The sequence below is a fragment of the Haliotis cracherodii genome, unplaced genomic scaffold (genome assembly GCF_022045235.1).
Source record: "Haliotis cracherodii isolate W230 unplaced genomic scaffold, xgHalCrac1.p SCAF_23, whole genome shotgun sequence".
NCBI classification, from domain to species: Eukaryota; Metazoa; Mollusca; class Gastropoda; order Lepetellida; family Haliotidae; genus Haliotis; species Haliotis cracherodii.
The window spans coordinates 11,638,701-11,652,361 of record NW_027266279.1 but is presented as its reverse complement, the minus strand read 5'-3'; the positions used below and the strand labels follow the sequence as shown (position 1 = coordinate 11,652,361).

Sequence of the window (13,661 nt, the reverse complement as noted above, 5' to 3'; positions counted from 1 at the left end):
TCTTGGTGCTGTCACACCAAGGGTAAATGTGGGATTCAAACCCATGCCTATCAGATCCTGGCAGCTAGGTGGGTCGTGGTGCATTACACCATGGGTCAATGTAACCTCAAGAGATGGGTAAGAATTAAGGCCCTGTTCACACTGACTCAGTAGTTCTGGAGATTCATGTTTAAAGTGCAGGTCGGACACTTGTATTCCATGAATCATAGTGACTGAGTGAGTATGGTTTTTATGCCGCTTTTAGCAATATTCCAGCGACATAACGGCACACCACGGCTGACACCAGAAATGGGCTTTACACATTGTACCACTAGACTACCCCACCGCCCCATCGTGCATCATAACAAAGGCAAACCCGGGTTTGAACCTAAGACTATTGCATCCTGGCTAGGCCGAGGGCCCCATACCCTTTTGCTCCAGAGGGTGTGACTTATCTGATTTACTGAAAGGAAGTAAGACATAACATTCCCAGGCGATTTCTGGTCTGCCACAGGAGTGGGAGAGACGCCCAGCGAAACAGCAGAAACAAGTGCACGGATCAGCATTACTTGAGGCCCGATCCACAAGCCACATGATAATCTGGTTGGTTATTTATTGCAAAGCTGTACACATTCGGACCACAAACACCAACTTTATTACCTGCTGCTTTTGGCGGACAAAACATACGTGACACTATTGAGTGATTGAGTATGGTTTTATGCCACTTTTTGCAATATTCCAGCAATATCATGGCGAGAGACACCACAAATGGCCTTCACACATTGTACACTTGTGGGAGATCAAACCCAGGCCTTTGGCGCGATGAGCAAATGCTTTAACCACAAGGCTACCCAATCGCCCCCCTCACACTACTGAGTGAGTGTGTATGGTTTTATGACGCTTTTGGCAATATTTCAGCAATATCATGACTATTGTCACATGCAGCAGATGAATTAAATACAAAGATGACAGGGGCACATGGGTCACACTGATTAACTTCAGCCTATAGTTCTTTTAGCTGATAATTATGAGTATTTTTAACATGAAAGGATGGACCTTCAATAAGTGCAACAATCATGACAACTGCTGCAATTCCTGCAGTCTGTTCATTCTATGTGAACATTAACAGTTCATATTTCACACAATTCAAATACATTTTCCTCACATTTTCTGCATCTATAGTTGATTCCTGTTACCTGTAAACCCCTCCAACTTCCCCCCTCTACAAGTCCTGCTGAGGCTAGTTCCTCATCATTTAACAGTGCTGTACTGGGAAACAGTGTCATTCCATTTAACAAACCCCTCAAATTTAATGTAAATGAATGCTGTTTCAGGTGATGAATAAAAGAAACCAAACTGAAAATGAAAACCTAACCTGTATCTTCCTTCACGCTCATTGAGAGTGAACGCACATTTTAGGTCATTTGCTGCTTATCAGGCCATGGGAGATGGCATGGGTAATTTTCTGTCAGTTCTCACAAGGGAAGATAACTCTACTCTTACTAAAGAGGCATGACATCTCAGTAACTAGAAACCATCGACTTGCAATCTATATTTCATTCTTTTGAAAAAAATATAAAGAATAACATATTAATCATATCATAGCATTAAATTGGCTCAAACAAAAAAAGACAAAACACTATTTGGCCTGACACGAAGACCATAACTTATGGTGACAATAAAGGCAGGATAATAAGGATACTGTACACGTTTACACGCTATGACATAAGCTACCATGATTGGCAGAAGCAGCGACTACAACTACAGCAACATTTTCACCCACCTTCTCCTTCCACCTGCACACCATCGCCGTCCTGAAACAACAAGGATAGCTCATCATTTCTTGGATTCAAACCCATGATGAGCGGATCTTGGCAATGAACTGGACCACTGGGCCACCATGCTTAATCAAACCATTTAATTGGACACTTCTCTTAAGCCCAAGTGTAGTCGAGCTGCCTTAGACTGCTTGAACACAATTTCAGTGATATCATGGCATGACAGATTGATGTGAGTAAAGCAGGGACCCCCCTAGCAAGGTGTAGTCGAGCTGCCTTAGAAAGCTTGAACACAATTTCAGTGATATCATGGCATGACAGATTGATGTGAGTAAAGCAGGGACCCCCTAGCAAGGTGTAGTCGAGCTGCCTTAGAAAGCTTGAACACAATTTCAGTGATATCATGGCATGACAGATTGATGTGAGTAAAGCAGGGACCCCCCTAGCAAGGTGTAGTCGAGCTGCCTTAGAAAGCTTGAACACAATTTCAGTGATATCATGGCATGACAGATTGATGTGAGTAAAGCAGGGACCCCCTAGCAAGGTGTAGTCGAGCTGCCTTAGAAAGCTTGAACACAATTTCAGTGATATCATGGCATGACAGATTGATGTGAGTAAAGCAGGGACCCCCCTAGCAAGGTGTAGTCGAGCTGCCTTAGAAAGCTTGAACACAATTTCAGTGATATCATGGCATGACAGATTGATGTGAGTAAAGCAGGGACCCCCTAGCAAGGTGTAGTCGAGCTGCCTTAGAAAGCTTGAACACAATTTCAGTGATATCATGGCATGACAGATTGATGTGAGGAAAGCAGGGACCCCCCTAGCAAGGTGTAGTCGAGCTGCCTTAGACTGCTTGATCACAATTTCAGTGATATCATGGCATGACAGATTGATGTGAGGAAAGCAGGGACCCCCCTAGCAAGGTGTAGTCGAGCTGCCTTAGAAAGCTTGATCACAATTTCAGTGATATCATGGCATGACAGATTGATGTGAGAAAAGCAGGGACCCCCTAGAAAGGTGACTTTTAAATCTATCTATCAATGCATATATAAAGATGTATATAGATAGATTGAAAATGGAATATCCTGTATCACTTCAAGAAAGAAAAGGATAGAAACAAAAACGATATACCATAAATACCTTGCCCATGTTCTTTCCCAGACCAAAGTTTGGGATCATCATTTGCCCGTGACCTTGAGGCTGGAGAGGAGCAGCCTCTTTCTCAGCCTGGTCAAGGTCATTCCCTGGGGCCAGTTGCTGTTGTGGGATGTGTTTGTCCTCATCAAAGTTTCGGTTAGGAAGCAGCGGCTCTTGAACCTGGCAACAACACAGGATAAGAATAATACGAGACCTACATTAAGTTCTTAACACAGGTGAAGTTGAAATTAGGGCTCCTTTAATTGGGCAAGTGAGTGAGTTAGGTTTAATACAGATTTGAGTGAGTGAGTGAGTATGGTTTTACGCCGCTTTTAGCAATATTCCAGCAATATCATGGCGGGGGACACCAGAAATGGGCTTCACACATTGTACCCATGTCGGGAATCGAACCTGGGTCTTCGGCGTGACGAGCGAACGCTTTAACCACTAGGCTACCCGACCGCCCCTAATACAGATATGAACAGTATTTGTTTATGTCATGGCATGTCTGAAAAAGTGATTGAAAAAGTTGGAAGAATGATTTGGATGATAAGTAGAATATCTTCCTGGTGTCTTCTGATTTGAAATAACACTCATCTGGATTGTTGATGAGTTTCAAATCAAACGACACGAGGGTGAGAATCTACAAATGACGGAAAATATATCTATTTTACCTGAAATTTACATCCAACATAGAAAACATCTTTAAACATATCAGAGGGTTCCTGTATCCATGTATGTTTTACCCGAAGCTGATTGAAATCAAATCACTCTATTTGTCCTCCATAATGCAGCCTTTTCACAGCAATCCCAGTAAAGCAACTGATTGGATTGGGTGGTTGGACTGCGTTTTTTATTAATACTGGCTGCAGTTATACAACTGGAATATTGTTCTGGACTATCTTTACAGCTGATACTACTTCCCCACCACCTACCTGGAGATTAACTGGCCCCTCGTTCAGTATCCTGTTGTCATGGTCATTGTTAAGGCCCTGCTGGTTGTCCTGAGCGTTTATTTGGAGCTTGTTGTTGTCTAAGTCCTGGTTGTTGAAATCAGGTTTGAAGATCTGACCCTGGTTCTCCACCATATCGGGGCGAACATCCTGTAAATCCTACACAAACCAAATCCTTGTTAAACTGGGCAGATATATCAGATAGATCCCATGAACTAAACAAGGCAACAATCAAACCGGTGCAACAAGACAACTAAACATGTTCGGCATCTCTGTAACACATACAATACTCCATTTTCTTCCATTTTCAAACATCACTGAGGGCACTACAACAAAGTTCTGTTGTCATCCTATTCTTGAACTATTCACTGTGGAATTATTTTAGCAGAACACTTGTTACTTATATTACCTTTAATTAAATTACTCAAATACTCAAATTTTGATGTGGATATACTGAGTGGGGCTGAGTATGACCGATAGCTTGGAGAAGGTGGAAAGTAAATGAACTGAAATATTTTCAAATTTGTTCAAATATATACATTTCCCATTTTGATAGCAGTTGTTGTCTGAGTTTTATAACAGTAGGAAATATCTCAGTATATCCTTTGAGAAGTTGAGAGATAACCATGATACACTGGAAGACTGGTTGCTTTAAGGTCCTTTTCAAACAAAATCAAAAGACTCCCAAGCTTTTCTTGTAATTTTGCTAAATCAAATGAAATTTCACAAGATGTGAAAAGTGTCATAAAATGTATAAAAGTAGACAAGGATATCAAAGATGTATTGTTATTACACTGGTGAAAAATACACAAAATATAATATCAAAATTGCACACACTATAAGGAAGGAGGATGGGCCGTAACTCTATAAAAAATGAATTTAACATGTTTAAGATGCCAATTTTCAAACTCATTTAAGATCATGACCAGTAATATCAGACTGTAAAATATCATTTCTCTAATCTAAATGGTTTTTAAGAAAATTTCCCCCTTTGAGAAATGGACGGACGGATTGAAAAACGAACTCCGTTCCTATATCTCCCACCCCACTTCATGGCAGGGAATAATTATTCCACACCATTCCAATTCATTTCTTGCATGAGACAACCTTGAAATATCAGAAAGCAAAGACATAGTCACAATGCTTTGTTCAATTGAAAATATCCTTTATCAACTATGAAAACATGTCAGTAGCTTTTTTTCTTGGAAATTACAGAATAACCAACAAAATCAACTCTTTAAGCCATCTATTTAAAAAAAAGGGCTGTTCCAGTAAGGCTAACAGTCCAAGGCTAAAACAGAAAAGGAAATGTTTCTCGGGCATTTGGGCACATCTTTTATTCCTGTGTCTGAAACTTTCATTGCCAACAAAAAAGATATTTTCTAACTTCCCACATCGTCTGAAGTAGACTCCATAAAACGAACATAAATGTTTTCTGTTTGTTTGAAAGAAGAGTTTAGTGTGTGTACCCAGTTGTGTTTGTTGATATTCTTGGAGGGAGAACAAGAAAATGTTCCTCCCTCATCAATTTTGTCTTCAAAATACAAAAAGTCTGCCCTCCTCTCTCACTGTTGATTTTTATATTTAAAATCTGCCCGAGAAACAATTTTATGCCACCTCACCTTCAAAAGTTTCTCACAGCAATGTTTAGTTGCATGGATGTAAGCATGTAAATTATACATACTGAACAAAAAAAGATAGTGATCATGAATATTTTTGAGGGTATATATTTGAAATTGTGTGCTCAGTCTTCACAACAAAAAGATGTCCTCCACAATATTAATGATCCTTAACTTTTCTTTTTCAGTATAGTAACATGGCCAAGGGGATGGAGAATTGGCCTTCTCTAAAGGAAAGTCATGTCTTGGAGTGTGAGTTGGGTGAGTGAGTGAGTGAGTTGGGTTTAACGCCGCTTTTAACAGTATTCCAGTTATATCACGGCGTGTCAGCTTAATGTGGGAGGAAAGCCAGAAGTGATGCATGTCTCAGACGTTTATCACTTCGGTGAAACCCACGAGCACAGATATGGTGCTGACAAACCTAGAAACATAATTGGGGCGAACCTGGATTCGAACCATCACACATAGGTTTCTGGCGTGTCCAAGGGACGCAACTCTGCACAGTGAATCGCGGCGCCTAAGACGACTGGGCCACCCGTGCCCCGTGAGTTGGGTTTCATGCAGCTTTGAACAGTATTTCAGTTATATCATGACGTGTAAGCTTAACATGGGGGGAAAGCCAGAAGTGAAGTAGGACCCTGTTCCCCAAAGCAATCTCCATGCTAAGACAATCGTTACTCCCATACTTTAACACAGACAAGACACTCATAGTGCTGAGATTGATTTGTGGAACGGGGCCAGGTCCATAATGTCGACAACTTCAGTGAAACCCACACGCACAAGTGAACGATCATAATCAGAGAGGTTCCGGGATTTGAACCTAAAGCATAGGACTCTTGCATGCATCAGGAACGCAACTATACTAAGAAAATACCAGTATGTTAGATACTGGTCCGTCTATGGAAACATCCATAAATCTAAAACACCCAACACGAATAAGGGATTTTCAGGAGATGCCATCACCACTAAGGATGTAGTTTGAATCAAATAAGGTTCATCTATCCCATTCAAATAACCCTTGATGAACTTACCATATGTTAATGTAAAGAATTCCAGCGGAAAAACGGTGATCAAACGAAGAATATTCATTCAGATCAATCGTTGGTCTCACAACACAGATTACACAGAGTGCCCGTCTTAACAAGAAGCAGTAAAAGGTCACATCAGTTTGTTTAAAAGATTACAGATTCCTTGAAGAGTGTAATTTAGTTACATAACGCCAAATGTGAAAGTAAGGGTGTAGGTGGCGAGGTAAAATTGGGTTCAACATTACGTCCAAGACTATTGCATTTATATAGGTGTGTGTGTGTGTGTGTGTGTGTGTGTGTGTGTGTGTGTGTGTGTGTGTGGGTGGGTGGGTGGGTGTGTGTGTGTGGGTGTGTGTGTGTGTGTGTGTGTGTGTGTGGCTGCCTGTACTAGTCCGGACTGATGCCGATAAATACTGCTAGCCAACTGAGATACCATGCCGCAGTTTAACATGAATACCCCACCCAGACACAGTATACTGACTCCTAGCCAACCAGTCCTTGTTTTACCTCTTTAATGCCGAGCGCCAGACAGGGTAACAACTAGTACCATCTTTTAATATGATGCAGCCGGGGATCGAACCCGGGACCTTCCACTCTTCAGGCAGATGCTACACCACTAGAACACGGAGGCGGTACTATTTTGAGAGTATACGATGCTTTATATTTTGAAAAAACAATTAGACCAAATATCTCACAAACTCCATAAACCAAAACAAGGAAGTCTGGCCTGAGTTTAGCAGTGCAAATATAAACACATAACTAACAAAGTTAAACAAGAAATATAAATTTGATCATAAAATATGAAAGAAATAAATCATACATTTAGAATCTAAAATGACAGCGATTGTTGTTATATGAGGCTGTCAACACCATTTAGCTTGTCGTGGTAGCCTGTAAATGATCAAGTCTAGGCCAAACAAGGCTTGACAGCAGGAGCAATGACCCATGCCATCAGGACAAGGAGACAAACGACAAGTCAAGCAACATTACCGACCCTCATATCTTCAACACACACTTAATATATAATGTACTATTCCTTCCAACACACAAATGTAGATTGCATAGAATTTCCTTTTATACAGTTTATTAGTTCTGCTCCGGAAACAGAAAATTGACGGGATAATGTATGATGGCATAACTGATCCACATTATGCTACCAAATATGAACCAGGTCACATGTTGCAACTACCTCGTCCTCATCCTTTTCGTCTGCTTTCACAACATGAACAGGAAACAAGGGATCTATTCTGCAACAAATTCCTTTATGGGGGAAAAGCAAGAAGAACTGGGGACCTTCCCTGCCCAGAACCCCCACAGTGCCACGAGCATTAAGGGCTTGGGACCTATTCTGCCCAGAATCCCCGCATGAGACAGGCATGAGGTACTAGGGACCTATTCTGCCCAGAATCCCCGCAAGAGACAGGCATGAGGTACTTGGGACCTATTCTGTCCAGAATCCCCGCATGAGACAGGTATGAGGTACTAGGGACCTATTCTGCCCAGAATCCCCACAAGAGACAGGCATGAGGTACTTGGGACCTATTCTACCCAGAACCCCTGCAAGAGACAGGCATGAGGTACTCGGGACCTATTCTGCCCAGAATCCCCACAAGAGACAGGTATGAGGTACTAGGGACCTATTCTACCCAGAATCCCCACAAGAGACAGGCATGAGGTACTTGGGACCTATTCTACCCAGAACCCCTGCAAGAGACAGGCATGAGGTACTCGGGACCTATTCTGCCCAGAATCCCCGCAGAGAGACAAGCATGAGGTCCTGGCGACTACCCATTTAGGACAAGGATAGGGTACTAGAATCTGGACATCAAGAACAAGCAGCATTTATCATGCTACATGCACCACTGACACTTTATGACTGTTCATGTTTCAAAGCTATAACACAATAAGGCTACTTGTAAAATAAAATAATATTTTATTATCTTCTGTACAAACTATTCCTCACAAACTAATAGAGTGAAACAATAAACATTGTATTGAACAGTTTCAATGTTTTTAAGCAATATCCACATTTAAAACAAACCAAATGAAATACATATTTTCAAAAGAATGACAAAATATACATATGAAAATGGTGGTAAAATGAAACCAATGTTGCTAACCATTTAACTAATCCCCCAATAAAGACATAATATTAATGAAATTTGACCAAAGTAAGAAAATGTGAACCCCCAATATCTCTTGCTAAAAAATCTCTCAAGTATTCAAAATATCTTTTTATACAGTCTTACAGTCTCAGAAACAATACTGATACTGTAGGTAGTTCAGAAAGTCACAATAACAAAAGAGTGTTTAGGATGTCCACTGGTCTGTAAATATAATATTAACATTTCCTGAGAAAAGACAAGTATTTTAGCTGATTTTAGTAATATTCCAGCCCTGGCAAGGGCCACCAAGACCACTTGACACAGAGAGAACTACACCAGACAGGAAATATGCCATGACAGATCAACTTTCTTTATATGAAAGAAGCAAGTTTTCTTTAACTTTATTTAAGTAGTGTATACTATTTTGGGAACTTGGTTGAACTTTACAGACTTCAAAGAGACGAAGAGATTTACACAATATCTCCCAACTTTTCCTGACCATCAGGGAAAGACATAATTTTCCCCAATTTGTAACTGCATCAACAGGTTTTGTTTGTTTGTTGTTTAACGCCACACAGCTATATGACGGCGGTCTGTAAATAATTAAGTCTGGACCAGACAATCCAGTGATCATCACGCAATTGGGAATCAACCAAGTCAGTGAGCCTGACCAACCGATCCCGTTAGTTGCCTCCTACGACAAGCTTAGTCGCCTTGTATGGCAAGCATGGGTTGCTGAAGACCTATTCTACCCCGGATCTTCACGGGTCCATCAACACATTTCGGGTACTAAACACTATTGCTACAGGCAATGCAATCTAAAAATCCCAGAATATCAAAAGATATTCCCTAAGTCACCTTGCACAATGGGCACCCGATGCTGGGGACCTATACATAACAAGAATCTTAAAAAGTTCCTGATTAAACGGCTTCAACACTGATAGTGTTTGTAAAATTATGATCAGTTACAAATGTTTCTATTTACAGCTATCACACCTGAAAGTATCTGTTTTATAATGATTCGAAATTTTCAAATTCTTCCTCCCTAATTAAAAATCTTTGACTGTCTTTACTGATGACTGAGTATATCTAAGTGTTATTGGGTATTGATAAAACTAATGGTTGAAATTTGACAAAAATATGCTTTTATCCACAATCACTTTCAAATTGCATGAGCAAGACTTCGCCAACATGAGCAAAAGAGATCTGGCCCTTCACGGTGGAACATACATTAAATTATTAAAAATATATAAATATTGTAAGCAAAAAACCAAACCAGTTTGTAAGGGAGAAGAGTAGGTTTGGTTTGATGGCTTTTTAGCAATATTTCAGTAACATCTCAGTGGGGAACACCAGAAATTGGTTTCACACATTGTAGGGAATTAAACCCAGGCCATTTTTGATGGGGTTTGTTAGCGTAAGTACCAAATGTGAGATCATGACTGTACAAAACGACAAATCCAAAACGTGACGCAAAGTTTGTGTCATAAACTTCACAAGTCCTTGACATGAGCATAAGCTACTCTCCACCCTGAATGTTATAGTGAGTGAGTTATGTTTACGCTGTTTTCAGCAATATTCCAGCACTATCACAGTGGGTCAAACTAGAAATGGGGTTCACAGATTGTACCCACAAGGCTACCCCCCTTCCCGGAATGTGTAAGTCATGAGAGGGAGTGAGTGAGTGAGTAAGGTTTTACGCCGGTTTTGGCAATATTCCAGCAATATCGTGGCGGGGGACACTAGAAATGGGCTTCACACATTGTACCCATGTCGGGAATCGAACCCGGGTCGTCGGCGTGACGAGCGAACGCTTTAACCACTAGGCTACCCGACCGCCCCTCATGAGAGGGAATGCAGTGAAACCAAAGTGAGCTGCTTACAGATATTCCACTAAAAGGTTATATACCCGGTAATACAGAACTTATCAGACAGAAAATCCAAGGGAGGTAAGCATTGACTCTTTGATCAGTACAGAAACATTCGCACTGTTGGCTATGTAACTAAAACCAGAAACACAGGATTTTTAGATATGTTACGTAATATTATTTCTCTTTATGAATTGTTTCACTGTTTATTAAAATGTGTCATTTCACATCTTTGATGAAATATTAAGCAACAAGGATAAAACAAATCTGGTAGATAATGTGAATATACTAGCCAAATCAAATTTAAAAAAAAAAACATTTACAATTTCACTGAGATGTAACTCAATATCAGGCAAGTTTAGACAAAACCTTTAGTCTCCAAATTTTATATATATTTTTTCAATTATTTTCAAATATATAACAGAAAAAAGACCATAGAAATTCTTTTTCAGATTGAAGAAGTCTAGACTTGCCAGACTTACAAAGGATTTTTTGGATTTCTTTTCCCCGGACTGATTGCGAGACTAAGGCTAAAGGTACTCCTCAAAAGAAGTTAAAGAACACCAGATTTTTCATATTGACAATAGTTAATGTTATGGCTGGTGAGTACTGCAATGCACACACCTTCCAACTGTGGGTATTCTTTAATTTGTTTTGAGTAGTATATCTGGGGCTAATTTCTATCCCTCCTTTTCAGATCCAATCAGCGGCCCCTTCTCAGAGGCTTCACTGCGCATTAACATTGAAGAGTCCACATAGTTACATCCTAGAGGCAGTCACAGTAGGCAGACAGTTTCACAGTGTACAACACACAACGATTGGCAACACATGTAGCAGCACATTAAGCACCAGGTACAGCCTGTGGAAAAACAACAAAACAACGGAATTAGCATCACAAAGTACATGGAGACAAATATCATATCCATCACCCAGTGACCACCGAGAAGCCCAAAGGAAGAAGTGAAAAAAATGAGGAAAAAACGGCAACTGCTTTTGACCTGCACCTCATGCAGTTGTCTCCCCTTACACGCAAGCACTTTGAAAAACAGTCCACTCATTGCCACGATGTTTTTCACCAAACCAGGCTACTAGCCAAACTACTGTATTCAATATTAGTATCACAGGCATTAATTAAGCATTAGAACATGGCTCAGTTAAGTTCAGCTTGACAATAGCTGCCATCGAGTATTTGTTAGAGACAATCTCTGGCCCACTTTGAGATTATTTCCCTCAAACAAACGTGTGTGTGGTGTGGTGTGGTGTGGTGTGGTGTGGTGTGGTGTGGTGTGGTGTGGTGTGGTGTGGTGTGGTGTGGTGTGGTGTGGTGTGGTGTGGTGTGGTGTGGTGTGGTGTGGTGTGTGTGTGTGTGTGTGTGTGTGTGTGTGTGTGTTTAACTTAACTTAAACTAACAGAAAAAGAGAGACATCTACAATGAAAAACATTTACCACAGAGTTACATCTATCACAGACAGGACTATGAGAGGCCTCCACCATGGACAGGAGGACAATGAGAGACATCTATCACAGAAAGGATGATGAGAGACATCTCCCAGGGACAATTAAAGAAATCCATCACAGACAGGACGATGAGAGACATCTATCACAGACAGGACGATGAGAGACTTCTACCATAGACAGGAAGATGAGAGACATCTCCCACGCATATGATAGACATCTATCATAGACAGGTGGACTATAAGCAGCATCTACAAAGACAGGGCTATTATACATATCAGATACGTAACTATCACAAGAGGAGGAGGTTGATCAATTGAAGTAATGAGATCATGAATAGAGATACAAATTGTACTGAATGCTCCTGCATGGTATCAGTTGATCACTTCACCATGTTAACTTTACTTCGATCATTATCAAAAAGTTCACATATTATATGTTCCATCAAGTTGGACCCCATTCAATCTCATGGACCTTGATATTTGCAATAAACTGCAAATTTCTTCTTTCATAGAAGTTGACCAGGAAAAACCAATAACGAGAAACCAAAACAAAGTTTAGAATTCAGCCCATATATAGGCATAAGGAGAGTGAGTGAGTGAGTTGGGTTTGACCCCGCTTTTAACAGTATTCCAGTAATATCGCAGCATGTCAGCTTTATGTGGGAGGAAAGCCAGAAGTGATGCAGGTCTCAGATGTTTACCACTTCGGTGAAACCCACGAGCACAGGCATGGTGCTGACAAACCTAGAAACATAATCGGGGCGAACTGGGATTCGAACCCACAATCATAGGTTTCTGGCGTGCCCAAGGGACACAACTCTGCACAGCGAATCATAGCGCCTTAGATGACTGGGCCACCCGTGCCCCCTATAGGCATAAGGAAGAAAATTTATGAATGTCAACTTCTTTACCTGATAAAGGAGTAAGTATACACTCTGAAATGTTGTGTTCCTCATAATAAAAAAGTTGACATCCATAAATTCTCTTCCATAAGTGTATAACCTCTAAATGCCTTTCAAAGACTTAATATATAGGCAACCTATTTAACTACATTACAAAACAAATTCAAAGTCAATAATTAAGGGTTCACTCACAGGTGTAAGGAAGGGAGTAAGATATTAGCTGGACAGAAAGAGTCTAGAGGAAGACAGCACATTTAAGTACTTGTATGTACCTGGTTGTCAACCACTTCCAGAGAGTCCTTGCCTCCCGGAACACCCACATTGACTGGTCGCTCAATGTCCACCTTCACCTCGCCTCCCTTATTCTCATCCAGCTGGAGATGTTGCTATACAAGAGGTCAACACTTTTGTCAGTATTCTGCATCAGTCTGTGCAAAAACTTTGAGTCTACTTGCCTGAATGTGGCTCTAAGTCTAGACAGGACTATTACCAGCTGAGCTTCCTAGACTGAACAGAATTGTACTAGACTCAGGCTACTTCCATACTGCTGCTATACAAGAGGTTAACACCTTGTCAACAGACTACATCTACATTGTTGCTATAATAAAGGGTTGGTCTATTATCAACGTATCCCACATCGTTCTTGTCATACAAAGTCAGCTCTTTGTCAATATACAACATATGTATCCATGAGTGAGAGGGTCAATGCTTTGCCATTATACAACATGGGGTAAACTATGCCAATATATCACATCTGCACTGAAATAGAGGAGATCAACACTTTGTCAAAATACCACATTCGTATCCTTGCCACACAGAGTCACTTTGTGAATCT

General features: G+C 40.6%; 1 protein-coding gene across 1 annotated transcript in view; it reads right to left on the bottom strand.

The window, feature by feature from the left end:
• The window catches only part of LOC139471564 (Golgi integral membrane protein 4-like), an 80,247-nt gene that overhangs the window by 9,410 nt on the left and 57,176 nt on the right, over nucleotides 1–13,661 (bottom strand). Inside the window, exons 32-35 of the mRNA XM_071253942.1 lie at nucleotides 13,099–13,212; nucleotides 3,830–4,006; nucleotides 2,889–3,074; nucleotides 1,763–1,793 (exon numbers count right to left, since the gene is read on the bottom strand). Of these exons, the coding sequence (XP_071110043.1) occupies nucleotides 1,763–1,793; nucleotides 2,889–3,074; nucleotides 3,830–4,006; nucleotides 13,099–13,212 (508 nt within the window). The remainder of the gene's footprint in view (nucleotides 1–1,762; nucleotides 1,794–2,888; nucleotides 3,075–3,829; nucleotides 4,007–13,098; nucleotides 13,213–13,661) is intronic.